The sequence below is a fragment of the Vicia villosa genome, linkage group LG2 (assembly GCF_029867415.1).
Source record: "Vicia villosa cultivar HV-30 ecotype Madison, WI linkage group LG2, Vvil1.0, whole genome shotgun sequence".
NCBI classification, from domain to species: domain Eukaryota; kingdom Viridiplantae; phylum Streptophyta; class Magnoliopsida; order Fabales; family Fabaceae; genus Vicia; species Vicia villosa.
The window spans coordinates 189620116-189636476 of NC_081181.1; the positions used below are offsets into that span (position 1 = coordinate 189620116).

The 16361-nt window shown below is 32.3% G+C and overlaps 2 protein-coding genes and 1 pseudogene across 2 annotated transcripts; all 3 read left to right on the forward strand.

The window, feature by feature from the left end:
- The first annotated feature begins 710 nt into the window (after positions 1-710).
- Positions 711-2343, forward strand: LOC131653353 (3-ketoacyl-CoA synthase 2-like). The gene is made up of 2 exons (XM_058923465.1): positions 711-1367; positions 1452-2343. The coding sequence occupies exons 1-2, from the start codon at positions 726-728 to the stop codon at positions 2211-2213; spliced, it is 1404 nt and encodes a 467-aa protein (XP_058779448.1). The 5' UTR covers positions 711-725; the 3' UTR covers positions 2214-2343.
- A 2861-nt stretch (positions 2344-5204) lies between these two features.
- LOC131653354 (3-ketoacyl-CoA synthase 2-like) lies at positions 5205-6893 on the forward strand. Its single transcript, XM_058923466.1, has 2 exons — positions 5205-5921; positions 6002-6893. The coding sequence occupies exons 1-2, from the start codon at positions 5313-5315 to the stop codon at positions 6767-6769; spliced, it is 1377 nt and encodes a 458-aa protein (XP_058779449.1). The 5' UTR covers positions 5205-5312; the 3' UTR covers positions 6770-6893.
- A 3567-nt stretch (positions 6894-10460) lies between these two features.
- On the forward strand, positions 10461-15568 carry LOC131653352 (cytochrome P450 716A67-like; annotated as a pseudogene).
- The last annotated feature ends 793 nt before the right edge of the window (positions 15569-16361 follow it).

Below are 16361 nucleotides of genomic sequence, written 5' to 3' on the forward strand. Positions count from 1 at the left end.
ATTAATTAATTTTACGCATGATTATCAAATATCCTCTACGCGCAACTGCTTGTAAAATTTTGTCTATTATGATCATCTTATTAATCTTTTTTCGATAGAAATCAAATATTCTCTACGCGCAACTGCTGTAATTAATTTCTCGAGCCAAGAGAACCATAATAGACAACAAACCTCTTTCTCAAAGATAATTTAACATTAACCAAACATTTGGACTCCAGTGGTAAAGAAGCTTCCGCTAAGGACGCAATCCGGGAATACCGGGTTTGATTCCTAAGTGGGAACAATGCTTGGCCAGTGCCCATACCTCTCGGCACAAGCTCTGGATTACTAGGGCCCCTTTCCCCTAGGAACCAAAGTGTCAAAGCCAACAAAAAAAAAAAGAATTTAACATTGTTGTGTATCGATGACAAAATTCAGGAGAATCTCTAATTAAGCTGAAAGGGATATCTTCCCACCTCATCCAAGTGTCTAAGTGCTCTTGGATTTTATTATTATTATTATTATTATTATTATTATTATTATTATTATTATTATTATTATTATTATTATAATTATGATAAATACAAAATAATAATATAATAATATGAGTGTTATGTTTACAGTATTAATTAAATGGTTTAATTAAGTAAATAATCAATAAAACACCTATACAAATTGAAAGTAACAGTTTAAGTCTTATAAATAGGAAGCCTCTTACACTGAAACATAGCATCTCCAGCAGCATCATGAGTATGTCTTCAATATTATTCTTTTTATTAGCTCAATCTAAATCTTCTTTACTCTCTATCATTACAGCCTATCTAAATATTCAAATATTTTTCAAGTCTAATCACATTTTCTCACCCTTCCTATGGTGTTGCTTAATAGCATCAATATCAACCTTTTACTTAAAGAAATGCTCAAAAAAAGTATATCTAGTAGATTTTGCATGTCATAAACCTTTACCTTGCTGTCTTTGTAGTAAGGAACTGTTTATACATAACTTAAAAGCTTCTGGAGTTTTTAAAGATGAGAGCATAAGTTTCCAAAGAAAAATTGTCGATAGGTCTGGATTTAGTGACAAGACTTATGTGCCAGAGGACTCATTGAAAATCCCACCTATTATTTGCACTCTTAATGCAGAAAAGAAAGAAACAGAATCAGTGATTTATGCTGCAATTGATGAGCTTTTGTTGAAGACAAAAATGAAGGTTGACGATATTGATATTCTTATAACAAATTGTTGTATTTTCAGTCCGACACCTTCTCTTAGTGCTATGGTTGTTAACCATTACAAACTTAAGGATCAAGTTTTGTGCTATAATTTAAGTGGTATGGGTTGTAGTGCTGGACTCATAGCTATTGACCTTGCTAAACATCTCTTACAGGTAAGGGTCCAATTTTATTTTTTTTTAAGTCTATATTAGATAATGAAGCTTATTTATTTTGATTTAATTTTTTTATATGTATAGGTACATCAAAACTCATATGCATTAGTAGTGAGCACAGAAAATCTCAACAGTGGAGGGTACAAAGGAAACAACAAATCAATGCTTATTACGAATTGTCTATTTCGTTTAGGCGGGGCAGCGATCTTACTTTCAAACATTTCTTCTGATTCTCGACGTTCAAAGTATCTTCTTAAACACACGGTTCGTACACACACAGGTTCACAAGACAGTTGCTACAATTCAGTCATTCAAAGAGAAGATGAAACAAACAAAATCAGAGGCATAGCACTTTCCAAAGACTTAATGAGTTCAGCTGGTTTAGCACTTAAGGAAAATATCACAACACTTGGAAAGTATGTTTTGCCTTTATCAGAGAAATTAAAGTTTGCTACATCTTTTGTTGTTAAAAAGTATTTTAACAAGAATATGAAAGTTTATACACCTAATTTTAAGTTGTGTTTTGAGCACTTTTGTATTCATACTGGTGGAAAAGCTGTTCAAGATGAGATGCAAAAGGTACTTGGATTAAGTGATTGGCAAATTGAGCCTTCAAGGATGACACTTTATAGATTTGGTAATACGTCTAGTAGTTCTGTTTGGTATGCTTTGGCTTATTGTGAAGCTAAGGGAAGAATAAGAAAAGGTGACAGGATTTGGCAACTTGCATTTGGTTCTGGATTTAAGTGTAATACTGCGGTTTGGCGTGCATTGAGGAATGTTGATCCAATTGAGGAGATTAATGCTTGGAGTGATGAGGTTCATGAGTTTCCTGTTGATGTTTGAAGTTGAAGTGGAGATTTTGTATAATGTAAGTTGGTGTTCCTTATTATATATCTTTCTGTCAAATCAAATTTGTCCAACTTTGTATGTTATATCACAATATAAATAATGAATATATATGTATGTGTGTTTATCCCCTTACCGATTAGATCTTAGCTATCCTATACTAATGTTTTTATTAAATCGGCTAAATAAATATATAAAATTCTAAATTCGAGCATAAGACATACCCGGATCGGCAAATCTGTCTACAGCAGGCCCCAATGGAAATGCATAAACCATCCAAGCTTTGACAGCAAAGGCACACAAACTAACAAAAAGCCAGGTTGAAAACCAAAACACGAGAGTGAAACAGCAAAACCAGAGCTTGATGGCAGAAACATAGCAGGCCACAGAAAAAACACCTCCGGCCCTACCTCCTGACCCAACAGAAGACCCTGCTGGCCGCTACTAAAAACAAAGCAGTCGCAGCAACCCAGCAGAAACACTTGAAGCTACAGAACTGTACGAGAGAATAATTGAAGAACAATCTGCCTAGGCCATTTGAGCCGCAACTGCATAAAAGCCAGCTAAGGTGGAAAATCTGCTACTTTCCTCCCCAACTGACAAAATGAACCAGAACCAAACTGCAAATATGATTTATTATTAGTCTAGTATCTACTTAAATGCATTATCTTTAACCTGACACAAAAGCATTCAACTCAGAACAAATAAGAGGTTTCACAAAGACACAAATTGCCAACAAAATGGGGGTGAAGAAACCAATATGATAAAAAAAAATTTATCCATTAAACTTGTCATTTCCACAGATAATAGACAAAAAAATCGACAACAGAATCATTTGAATAGTATAAAATTTTATAGTGTAGACAAGTATGTTATAGATTATCACTACGATTGATGAACAAGAACACCAATATTTTTGGGTGAAGAAAGCAAATCCCCTTCACCAGTGATACCGACATATTCATCTGAGAAATATCTTTTTGATGGTTGTCTAGCTCTTGTTGGTCTTCTCATTTGAGAATCTTGTTCTTTTTAGTATAGAACTGTGTACTATGATGGTTTTTGACGTCTTAGATTGAATGTCAGAGATTGTATGATCTTCATAGAATGTCACATCTTTGCTTCATACAAATTTTTTTTTGCTGGATCCCATAGTCGGAACCCAAATTCATCTTTTGGTAACCCAAATTAAAACAGAATATATGCATTCTTTTGACTTAGCAAGTTAGCATCAAGCTTTAATCTTTCAACTTTTGGAATATGTACTTTCTCATGTATAATTTCATGAATCTTTTAATAATCCTCGAATTGACCTATGTACTACCCAGCATTATAAGTTCTCAAACATTTTAGCTTTTTTCCATATGCTCATTCAACAAAATCAAGGAACACTTTGAAAACTTAAAAAACTTGAACTTTCGTCTCCAATGGATACACCCACACCTTTCTTGACCAATCTTTAATGAAAGTTGCAAAGTAATTAGCGCCACCAAGGGACCTTTCAAATGTTGAGGTTGAGCACACATCTAAGTAAACAAAACCTAGAATTTGAGCTCTTCATCTTGCACTATCTGATTTTTGAAAAGACACTCCGTGTTTCTTGTCTGCTGGACAATCTTCACGGGATTCAAGTGTTTGCCCCTTCATACAAGACATTATTTTTATTTTTTTTTAACCAACAGGACTAGTGTTGTATACTAGAATTAAATGAGTTCGTGAATATAGTGCACCAGGTAAATTCTTAGAAAAGAGAGGTGGGTCAAAGAGACACGTTTAAATACCAAGTATTTCCTTAGTCAGGGCTTTCCTAGACATGTACTAACATATTAACACACTTTATATCCAGCGACAAGAATATTTCTTTTCTCATGTGAAAGATCAAATGCTGTTGCAACCATATAGAGAATGCTAACTTTTTCTTGTGACTACAACACCTTGGCATCCTAACTCTGATATCAATGTTGGGAAATGTCTATATAATTTCCCTCTTTTGTGAACTTAAAGAGACTGGAGTAGTAAAATCACGCAAAAAAATTACGTGGAAAGCTCTCTCAATGTGAAAGGGAAAAATTACGTTACTAGTCCAGTAAAATATCTCCACTATAGAAAATTAGATGATTGTAGTGTTTCAATCTTATTCTTTAAAAAAATTCTAAGAAAATTTCTTCAAGATCTAATCACAACAGAAAGTCAAGGAAAATTTTTTTTATCTTATTCCATCACATTTAAAATATCCAAGATTACAATTAGCAGACAACAAGTCAGAAAATAGACAACTCGTAACAAGTAAAACTTATTATTGTAAAACTACAGGTTTTACATTACATAACAACTGATATGAAAATGATCTATCGACTTAAAAGATCCTCTGCTGAATTGGTATAATATAAATCACGTTAGAAATTGACTTAAGTCATTTAAAATCACTTTAAAAAGTCTATATATTAATAATCATAACCGAATCACAGTCAAATATAAAATGTAGACACTTCTCCGACTAAAATTTGAACATTGATACATTATGTCATATGAAACAAGTTTTTTTTAGATCCAACTCTGTTGGTAATGAGATATTTTAATTGATGGAGCATATGTTTAATGGGTTAAATTTTATTTTGGTTGAAATATTAAATGGGTTAGATGATGAGTTGTGGAGGGTTCTTTTGATCATTTGGGAGTATGCACTTATAATAGAATGGTGGATGAGAGGATGATTTGAGGAGGGTTCTTTTGATCTTTTGGGAGTATGCACTTATAATGAATAATAACAAGATTATTTTTAATAAAATAATAGAATAATTCAGTTCAGGTAACTACCTTTGCAAGTGAGCCAAGGTTGCTTATTTTTAAGAAATGATAATAACACACTTTTTAGTACAAATACTCTCTCATACTTTCTTTTACTGATTAAAGTTGATTAAAGTTCATGCAAATCCAACTAAATTATGTGGAGTCCAGCTAGATATTTGTTTTTGCATATGTGACATATTATGAAAGGGATGCATTAATTTTTATTTTCAATGTATCCTCTTGTTCACTTTTACAACTCTATAAATAGGAAAGCTTTTAGACAGGAACCATGGCATATCCAACATCATGAGTATGTTTTCAATGTCATTCTTCTTCTTAGCTCCTTTCCTCTCCATCATTAGAGCCTTTCTAAATATTCAAATATTTTTCTCACATTTTCAATGGTGTTTGTTAATGGCATCAATAGCAACCTTTTACCTAAAGAAATGCTCCAAAAAGATATATCTAGTAGATTTTGTATGCTATAAACCTTCCCCTAAAACCATGTGCAGTAAGGATTTTTTTATAGAAAAATCAAAATGTGGAGGACATTTTAAAGATGAGAGCATAGATTTTCAAAAGAAAATTACAGATAGGTCTGGATTTGGTGACAAGACTTATGTGCCTGAATCCTTAATGGTAGTTCCACCAAGAATTTGTACTATGGAAGCAATGAAAGAGACTGAATCAGTGATTTTTGGTGCTGTTGATGAGCTTCTGTTGAAGACAAAAATGAAGGTTGAAGATATAGACATACTCATAACAAATTGTTCTATTTTCAATCCTTCACCTTCTTTAAGTGCTATGGTTGTTAACCATTACAAACTTAAGGATCGAGTTTTGTGCTATAATTTAAGTGGTATGGGTTGTAGTGCTGGACTCATAGCCATCGACCTTGCCAAACAACTCCTGCAGGTTAGATAATAGTTTTCTTGATAATTGTTTTCTATTTTATCATCATTCTTTTGTTTTGGCTAATAGTTTTATATGCATAGGTACATCAAAATTCATATGCTTTAGTAGTGAGCACAGAAAATATCAACAGTGGATGGTATTTAGGAAACAACAGATCAATGCTTGTTTCAAATTGTCTATTTCGTGTAGGTGGTGCAGCAATCTTACTCTCAAACATTTCCTCTGATTCTCACCGTTCAAAGTATTGTCTTAAACACACTGTTTGTACACACATTGGTTCACAAGACAGTTGCTATAATTCAATCCTTCTAAGAGAAGATGAAACAAACAAAATCACGGGAATATCACTTTCAAAAGACTTAATGAGTTCAGCAGGTTTTGCACTTAAAGAAAACATCACAACACTTGGAAAACATGTTTTACCTTTATTAGAACAATTAAAGTTTGTTTCATCTTTTGTTGTTAAAAAGTACTTTAACAAGAATATGAAGATTTATACACCTGATTTTAAATTGTGTTTTGAGCACTTTTGCATTCATACTGGTGGAAAAGCAGTTCAAGATGAGATGCAAAAGGTGCTTGGATTAAGTGATTGGCAAATTGAGCCTTCAAGGATGACACTTTTTAGATATGGCAATACTTCAAGTAGTTCTGTTTGGTATGTTTTGGCTTATTGTGAAGCTAAGGGAAGAATAAGAGAAGGTGATAGGATTTGGCAACTTGCATTTGGTTCTGGATTTAAGTGTAATACTGTTGTTTGGTATGCATTAAGGAATATTGATCCAATTGAGGAGATTAATCCTTGGAGTGATGAGGTTCAAGAGTTTCCTGTTGATGTTTCAATTTGAAGTGGGGATTTTTATAATGAAAGTTGGTGTTCTGTATTACATATATCATTCTATCAAATCTAATCTGTCCAACTTTGTAAGTTACATTACAATATAAATAATGCATCATTGTTATTTCTCTTCATATCATACCTTTTCTTTTAATTACTCTTTATTTCTAATTGTTTTCATTTATAAAGTATAAAAATTCTTGGCCACTTTTACTCTTCGACTTGCAAAAGAATCTGAGTAAATAAAACATGTCCTTATGTGCAACTAAATATGTATGTGTTCCCCTTACCAATGAGTTCTTAACTATCCTAGACTAATGAGATTCTAAATGCGAGCACAAGACATACCCAGATTAGCAAATCTGCCTACTGCAGACCCCAAGGGTAATGCACAACCCACCCAAGCTTTGACACAAACAGCAAACAGAAGCTTGATGATGGCAACATAGCAGGCCACACAAAAAACAGTGGCCATGGCCATGGCCCTGCCCCTATACCCAACAGCATGCCCCGCCTCCAATGAAACACGAATACACTAAAATCTGTCAAATTGCATTAAAATATACAATAACAAACAACCAAGCCTTATCCCACTAAGTGAAGACGGCTACATGGATCAACTTTCACCATAAAGTTCTATCCAGGACCATATTTCTATCCAAATCATTAATCTCGAGATCTTTCTTAATAACTTCTCTTATAGTTTTTCAAGGTCTTCCTCTACCTCTAGTTGTTTGACCTCTCTCCATCTTATCTACTCTCCTAATCAAATAATCTACAAGTCTTCTTGCTACATGTGCAAACCACTTAAGTCTATTTTTCACTATCTTTTCTACTATAGCCTATAGGTACTATCCTAACACTCTCTCTAATATTGTCATTTTTAATCTTAGTATGTTAGTCTTACCACACATCCAACGCAACATCCTCATCTCTGCTACTCGTGTCTTAACCGTTCAACATTTTGTCCCGTACAACATCATCGTAGGTCAAGGTCTTACCACCGCCAGATACATTTTCCCTTTAGCTTGTGCATTAAAATATTTTTATGTCAGCCTATGACCACATAGACATTGTAAAATAAAAGTTTTCAGTTTTCATACAAGTAGAGAAATAAAATTATTGAATTTGTATTTCTCCAATATAATCACTAAGATCAACAGAGTTACAAAGATAACAAACAAGGCAAATCTCATGGCCAGAAATGCTAATATTCTAACCAATATTAATAAAGCTATTCACAGTCAAGAATTTTGGTAAAATATAAGATAAAGATAAAGAGTGAAGCGCGAAAGGAAGCACGTAACAGAAGGAATGAATCTTACCGAATTGATTCTCCTTTGATTTGTTGCAATCAGAGCATAACTTGCAAGCAACATATGGGAAGTACTTGCAATTGACAATGTAGAGATAAATTGTGAGAGATGGATGAGTAAGGGTGAAAAAGGAGGAGGAGAATTTGGGAATTAGGGTTTACAGTATGGACGAGTCTGAAGAAGGTTCTTGGCGGAATTGATGGTGAATACGAAAGAACATGCGGTAGAGAAGAGCGAAGAATAATGGTGGGGGGTTCGGAGTGAGGGTTACGTAGGAGAAAAGGAATGAGGTGTTCACAGCAGATTGAGGGAGAGAAATGAAGGGGATGTTACTCTACTTGTGTTTGCCGCTCTTTATTATAAATTCGAAATGTGACGATGTAAAATAAGAATTTTATTTATGAGTTTAATTGTTATGCATTGTCAGTGTAAAATATTTTACACTATCAATATATCACAACCACTCAATTATATTACTTTTTAAAAAATTAAAATAAAAGTCAAACACTTTCAATAAATGAACGGTTGTGATTCACTGACGGTGTAAAACTTCTTTACACCGCCAGTGTATTTCAATTAAATTCTTTATTGTTACACCTTCTGGCCTAAAAATACCTAAATATTTCTTTTTAGGTTTATATTACTGTATTTAGTCTCCATAAAAAATAACCAAAATAAAAGAATATTTTTTTTATAATAGTGGTGGAAGGGAGTATTTAAGAGTAGTCTGCATGTCTCATTGATAAGCCACACGTTGTAGTTGCAAGACACGATCCAAAAATCAAGCCATTGGTAAATACAATAGTGATGCAATCATTTTAATAAAAGGAATGAAATAATGTTATGCATGTCAGAAAAATGCACGAGTGTCTGGTATCTCTATACGGGCAGTGCCTAAAAAAAGATGGTCCACAAAATTTAGGTTTATGAGCTTTGTAAATTAAAACGATATTTAGTAAATAATATATACTAAATATTAAAGCGATATGAGTAACACCGACAATTTATCGTGATTGATACTGTCTTTTTCTTCCTCTTAAGACAACGCTCATAGTTTTTTCTTTCTTTTTGATAAAGTTACCACCAAATTTCTTCATTCCACCACCAGATGATGATGAAGTAGCTTCTTTGGATAAACGGTCCTCTCGGATGCCTTCTTTAAATCACATCCTCATGTTTACCATCTCGATAAAATCATTGGGCACACCTGTCACCATTCTATCATAGTAAAATGAACTCAAAGTCTTGAGAAAGACCTTAGTCATTTCCTTCTCTTCCATCGGAGAAAGACGAGTTAGCTAAGCGTGAGTGCTTTCGGGTTAACACGATCTAGTGTGTCCGTTGTATTTGGGATTTGAGGAATTTCGCCCTCGCCTCTTTCTCTTTCTCTGCTGTCCCATTTCAGTTACGGCGTGAAGATCAGTGTTTAGGTGGCTTGGTTTGGCTCCGATCCTCATCGTGCGGAATCTCTGGGGGATCACTTGCTTAGTTTCAAGTCTGGAATGAAGCTCCTTTTTTGGATGTCAACAATGTGGTCTATTTGGCTCACGAGGAATGACATTTTGTTCAAAGGAGGATGTAAAGGTGTGGAAGATATTATTTTGCTTTCAAAAAATTTGTCTTGAGATTGGTTTGAAGTTAGGCAAATAGGTCCTTTGAGCATTGATAAGAACATGTGGTTGGTTAACCTGTTATCCGCTTTCGCATAGGTTTTTTTTCCAGCTGATTGATATATATTTCGAACTGATTTTCTTAATTGTATTTGGATTCAGCACCCCTAATGTTGCATTTTAATGTTGTTTACCAACGACCACGACGCCGTGGATAAAATTTGTTTGTTATATTATTTTTTCTTGTAGTAAAATCATACCTTTGATACTTGCTTTCTAAAACACCGAAGGAAATCCAGTTTAATTATGAGAGAAATATCTATTAGTTATTGCCAATATTATATATATACTAGACCTAAGACTAGGTCTCATTGCTCTTGCCTTTTATAAGATCATGCTCAGTAAATCATGTAAAGTAATGTCCCATCATTATATATGATTATTTTCATAATTTAAATAATACAATGAAAATTGCTTACATATATATATATATATATATATATATATATATATATATATATATATATATATATATATATATATATATATATATATATATATATATATATATATATATATATATATTTCATAACGCTCAATTAAAACATTAAAAAAAATTGAGTTGCATAAAAAATATTACATAAAGACTCTTAGTCATTTTTATAATATAGTGACAGGGAATATAAAAATAAGAAAGCATCTTTCATATTCCTTTGTTCACCGAAAAATGACAAAGCTAGAGGGAAAAGAACAAAAGGATAACATAAAGCACAAAAAGATAACCTAAAATGTCTTTTAATATGTAAACACGTTCATTTCCTTTTGTTACATTATCTATCTTTTTTGCATCACCAACTACTAACATAAAAATGGAATGGATTTCAGGCATTTTTTTCATCATATTGATACTTTGTTTGACAAGTGCTTGGAGGGTGTTGAATTGGTTGTGGCTGAGGCCAAAGCAGCTAGAGAAGCTGTTAAGAGAACAAGGACTTCATGGTAATTCATACAGGATTTTGGTTGGGGATGTTAAGGATCTTTTTAGGATGGAAAAGGAAGCTAAATCTAAATCCATGAATCTCTCCGATGATATTGTTCCACGTGTTAGTCCCTACTTCCAACAGAGTGTTAAAATTCATGGTATGTTTGTTTTTGTTCTGAACATTTGAACATATATTTCTCATTCGCTCTCCTAATTTTAAATGTTCATAAATTTTCACTTTGGTTGTATATATCTTTCTTAGCATTCTTTGAGTTATTAGTTTTATCTTATATTTTTAAAATTTTATCAAACTCAAGAAAGTAGAAAAGTATTCCACATCACTTAGTTTTGGGAAAGAGTTTAAGACTATATATATGATTAAATTTTTTTAAGTCCCACATCGCTAAGTTTAGTTTTTGAGATGTAGTTAAATACTTGTTTTTTAGGGTGTGGGTGTACTGAGGGTTGAGATAATTGATGATATATGATGTGTTATAATAATTTTTACATAGTGTTATTCTCTAGTTGTCTATTGACAACGACCGTAACTGGTTTTTGGAGTTTCCACCTTAATCTTTTGTGTTGTTGTTTTGTTCCTCTTTTTTCTTTATGTTTTGTTATTTTCCCAACAGTTGGTATTAGAGCCTGATTCAATCCGAGGATAAGTATTCTTAGTATGCTCTATGGCAACAACTTTGCCTGATCTTCCACATTAAAAAAGAAGGCCATGGCTGTGAAAAAGTTGTTTAGTTATAGTAAAAAATTCCACTGTGTAATTTGGGCTAGAGAAAATTGATGGAAGAATTGTTTTTGACTTGTGGAAAGTTTAAGTCAAAGATGTGTTGATACAATCAAGATTACACAAGGTGCAAGATTATGTCGGTGGTTGAAGAGCTTCTTGTCAACAAGGAAGTTGCACCATAAGTTTTCGACCTAGTTTTTGACATGTGAAATTCTTGGAGTGTTTTAGCTTTGAGTGAAATTTATTCTTCATAATAAAGTATAGGACTGTCGGTGATGACAATGCTCTTGAAGTGATTGATCTTCAAGTGAAATATATTCTTCATGAGAGAGTATGATAGTTTTTAAGACTATGATTGTTAGTGAAAACAATGTGAAAATTCTTGGAGTGGTGTAGCTTCAAGTGACTATACTCTTTATGGTGGAGTATGATTGTCAATTAAGACAATGTATTTTGATGTATTATTTTCAATCAATGTGGAAATTATTGAGATTGATTGAAAATATACATGTTGATACTCTTTATGGTGGAGTATGATTGTCAGTGAAGACAATGAAAGTTAATGTATTATTTTCAATCAAGGTGAAGATTGTTGGAGTTGATTGAAAATATGTATGTTGAAGAAGTCTCACATTGCTTAGTTTTATGAAGGAATAAGGAGTCCAAAGCTATATATAGGATTAAAGTTTTTCTAAGTCGCACATCGCTTAATTTAATGATGGAAGAAAGAATTTAAGGCTATATATAGGATTTAAGTTCTTCGTTACAAGATGCATTAGTCAAAAGTACTTTAAACTTGTATTTGACTTTCTTTGTTCTCCAATGCACTTGTATTAGAGTGTTGGGAGATGTAGTTAAATATTTGTTTTGGAGTGTGTGGGTGTACTAAGGGCATTAGATAGTAGGGATTATATTATGTGTTGTAACAATTGTGTTATTCTTTAGTTGTCTATTGACAACGACCATGATTTTCTTCAATTTTGAAGTTTTCACATTAATCTCTTGTGTTATTGTTTTGTTCCTCTTTTTTTCTTTATGTTTTGTTATTTTCCCAACAATTTTTTCGTAAAGAAATCAAAGTAAGATTTTTTAAAGACAAGGTTTTTATTTTGTAAGTTTGTATTATTAATTTGTAATATTATATTATTTTATTTCGCTTTTGATTGTATCTTAATAGATATAATTTTAGTTGTTCAATTATTCAAACTATTGTTTTAGCTATATCTTAATTTTTTTTATTGGTTATATACTTAGAAGGCATGTAGAAGGCAGATAGAAGTAGTTGAGTTAGTTATTTAGTCATAAGAAAGTTGTAGGTACTAGGTTGCAAATGAATTTTTAAATTAAAAAAAATCTAGATGGGACTGTGAGTAAGTACAAAACACATTTGGTGATTAAAGGCTTCCATCAACAATTTAGATTGGAATAAAATGAGATTTTTTTCTCATGTGGTCAAGCTTACAACAATAAGGGTCATTCCTACAAATTGTTGACTATTAACAGTGCCTTTCTTAATGGCATTCTACAAAGAGGAGGTTTAAATGGTGCAACTTTAAACTAAATGTTAAAAATTTAACCTCAATTTAATACTTTCCAAAAAAACTAAGGTTAAATTTTCCTTCAAACTAATGTTGACTAAGGGTAGTTTTTCGGATTGATTCTATAGTTTGAAGGAAGTTAGTAGTGGTGGAGTTAGTTATAACTCCACCAACATCTAACTCCTCTATTAATCGCAAATTATATTTCGTAATTGATTGAGTTTTGAATCAATATAATAAAAATGATTAATAAGTTCATCCTAGCATAACCATCTAACACCCACTTATAGAATTGCTAATTGTATGCAGGTAAGAATTCTTTTATTTGGTTCGGAACAAAGCCAATGGTGACTCTCACACAACCTGAGCAAATAAAAGATGTATTGAATAAGATCTACGAATTCCCAAAGCGAAATAATAAAATTTTCAAGTCACTTGTTAGTGGCCTTGCTAGCCATAAAGGGGAAAAGTGGAGCAAGCATAGAAGGCTTATCAACCCTGCTTTCCAATTAGAAAAGTTAAAGGTTAGTTTCTATTAAACATATATAAAGTTATTGATTAGTTTTTATTTTTTTTATTATTTATTGAAAGAGTAGTTATTAACTTGTTACTATCGAGTTGGTTGACCTATATGAATTTATGTGTTTATTAATTAATACAAATGTAAAAACTGATTATAAAGTTTAACTAAAAATGACTACTTGAAATATACCAATGTATTTTTAATGATAGTGGAATCAACAAATCCTCAACTATATTAAATTTTTTAAATATGTTGTTTAAATATTTAAAATCTCTTAATGGAATGTCATATTCACGTCAATCAGGTGGAGCTCGTCTTTTAACTTAGGGTAATACTGGCCATGGGACCAAAGAAGCTTACGCTTGTCTCTTCATAGTAGGTTCCTCCGGTTTCAGGCTATAATCTTTTAAACCTAAATAATTTCATTTTAAGTAATAAACATTATCATGAGTGATAAGTTAACTCAACATGTGAATAAATGCTAGAAACAAGTCTGTGTTATTTTATCTTTCAAACTGCAGTTCTTCATACTACATTGTTTTGCTTTCAAACTATGTGCTCTTACATATGGATATTTATGCACTACATTTCTCTAAATTGCATTATTTTTATGTTTACACTGCAGATTATGACACCATCTTTCTTGACAAGTTGCAATGATTTGATTAGCAAATGGGAGAAAATGTTGTCTTCGGATGAATCTTGTGAAATAGACGTATGGCCTTTTCTTCAAAACTTGGCCAGTGATGCTATTTCTCGAACATCATTTGGAAGTAGTTACGAAGAAGGAAAAAGAATATTTAAACTTCAAAGAGAACTAGCTGAACTTATAATGGAGGATATGGTGAAATCTTTCATCCCTTTATGGAGGTATAATGAAATCTTTTCATATCATACAATTATTTACTTGTTCTTTTTATTTTTCTTAGCTATATTTCAACATTTTTGTTTATAGGTTCGTACCTACTACTGTCCATAGAAAGATGGATGAAATTGACAGAGATATAAAATCTTCTCTTAAAGATATCATTGACAAGAGGGAGAAAGAACTTGGTGAATCTACTACAAATGATTTATTAAGTATTCTTCTTGAGTCAAATCACAAGGAAATCGAAGAAAATACAAACAACAAGAATGTAGGAATGACTCTTGATGATGTAGTGGGGGAATGCAAATTGTTCTATTTTGCTGGACAAGAAACTACTTCAGTTTTGCTTGTTTGGACAATGATATTGTTGAGTAGGTACCCTTATTGGCAAGATTGTGCAAGGGAGGAGGTGTTACAAATCTTTGGAAAGAAAAAACCAGACTATGATGGCCTAAATAATTTGAAGATTGTAAGTACTTATTATTATTATTATTATTATTATTATTATTATTATTATTGTCGGCGTCTTCTTTAATGCCCTTTTAATCTCTTATTATTTTTTAACTTAAATATTTTTGTGATAGGTCACCATGATTTTGTATGAAGTTCTTAGGTTATATCCTCATGTAGTTGGCCTTGCTCGGCAAATTGAGAAAGATGTCAAACTTGGAAACCTTATATTACCTGCTGGAATAGAAGTTTTCTTACCAATTATTTTGCTTCACCATGACTGCGAACTCTGGGGGGATGATGCTAAGATGTTCAATCCTGAAAGGTTTTCTGAGGTGTTTTAAAAGCAACAAATGGAAGATATTCATATTTTCCATTTGGAGGGGGTCCTAGAATTTGCATTGGACAAAACTTTTCGATGATGGAAGCAAAGATGGCAATCACAATGATTTTACAATATTTCTCATTTGAACTTTCACCAATCTATGCTCATGCTCCATCCACTATAATTACTCTTCAACCACAATATGGTGCTCAAATTATTATACACAAATTTAGAGACATAAAAAATTGAATCAGAGTCCAGTGATGAAGTGTGAAGTCTATTATCTAGTTATAATGTCCACAAATGTCATATTGTAATTTAAATTAAGAATCTAATGGGCTACCTTGTTTTAAAATACTTTTCACATTTACTTGTTGCCCGAGTAATATTTGTATCCTCAGATTTTGTATCCTCGACTTTTACATCCTTAGATATATTCTTTCTTTTTCTTTTCATTTTGAGGAATGCTATTTATTTTAGGATCATTATATTATAATATAATATTTTGAGTTAGAATGAATGAACCTATCTTATTTATTTTCACTCAAGAGCATATTCAAATAACAAATAAGATCATAATCATAATTATATTTATACAAGGGTTTGTTATCTATTTACAATATTAAAACTATTTTTTTCTCAATGAGTATTTGTTTTGAGGTCTGAACAAAAGGCCAGGACCAGAAGTCCACGATCATACAAAAACGAAGAAGATACAAATATCAATTATTAGAGGTATCTAACAAGTGCCCCTCAAATTTGACTTTTCCAGCATAATGCTCTCCACGTTCAGATTGACAAAAGGGTTATTTAAGAATAATAATCTAGGAAGGAAGGACAATTCTTCCTTAGTGAATTACCCTCTCCAAGATATCCTTTAGGTTTGTAATGAATTTCACATATTCATTCACCTTCTTCAATTTCTTCTACAAAGATTATTAACTTTTTTGCAACAAAGAAAGATAGTTCTCTTTACCCTCGAAGGACTTTTTAATTGCCGCCAAATCATCCTTGGCAGCCCTTGTCTCCTTACTCAAACCATCCCTAGACTAACGAGCCTCTTTTAGCTTTTCCTCCAGAGTCAAAACATTGGGTCGAACCATCTCTTCTCTAGTCCTAAACTCCTTATACTATGTAACCATCACGCTGTTTAGGGTCAGAGATTTGGTATGATGAGGGAGAAATTGGGAGAAGATTTGTTGACAGTGTGAATGTTAGAACAAGATTTGTTCTAATCAATATTCTTAG

Bases quoted from the DNA above. Each gene is read 5' to 3' on its own strand.
- LOC131653353 (XM_058923465.1), top strand. From the start codon at position 726: ATGAGTATGTCTTCAATATTATTCTTTTTATTAGCTCAATCTAAATCT. The intron at 1,368-1,451 runs GTAAGGGTCCAA...TTATATGTATAG, and splicing joins TTGCTAAACATCTCTTACAG to GTACATCAAAACTCATATGC.
- LOC131653354 (XM_058923466.1), top strand. From the start codon at position 5,313: ATGAGTATGTTTTCAATGTCATTCTTCTTCTTAGCTCCTTTCCTCTCC. The intron at 5,922-6,001 runs GTTAGATAATAG...TTATATGCATAG, and splicing joins TTGCCAAACAACTCCTGCAG to GTACATCAAAATTCATATGC.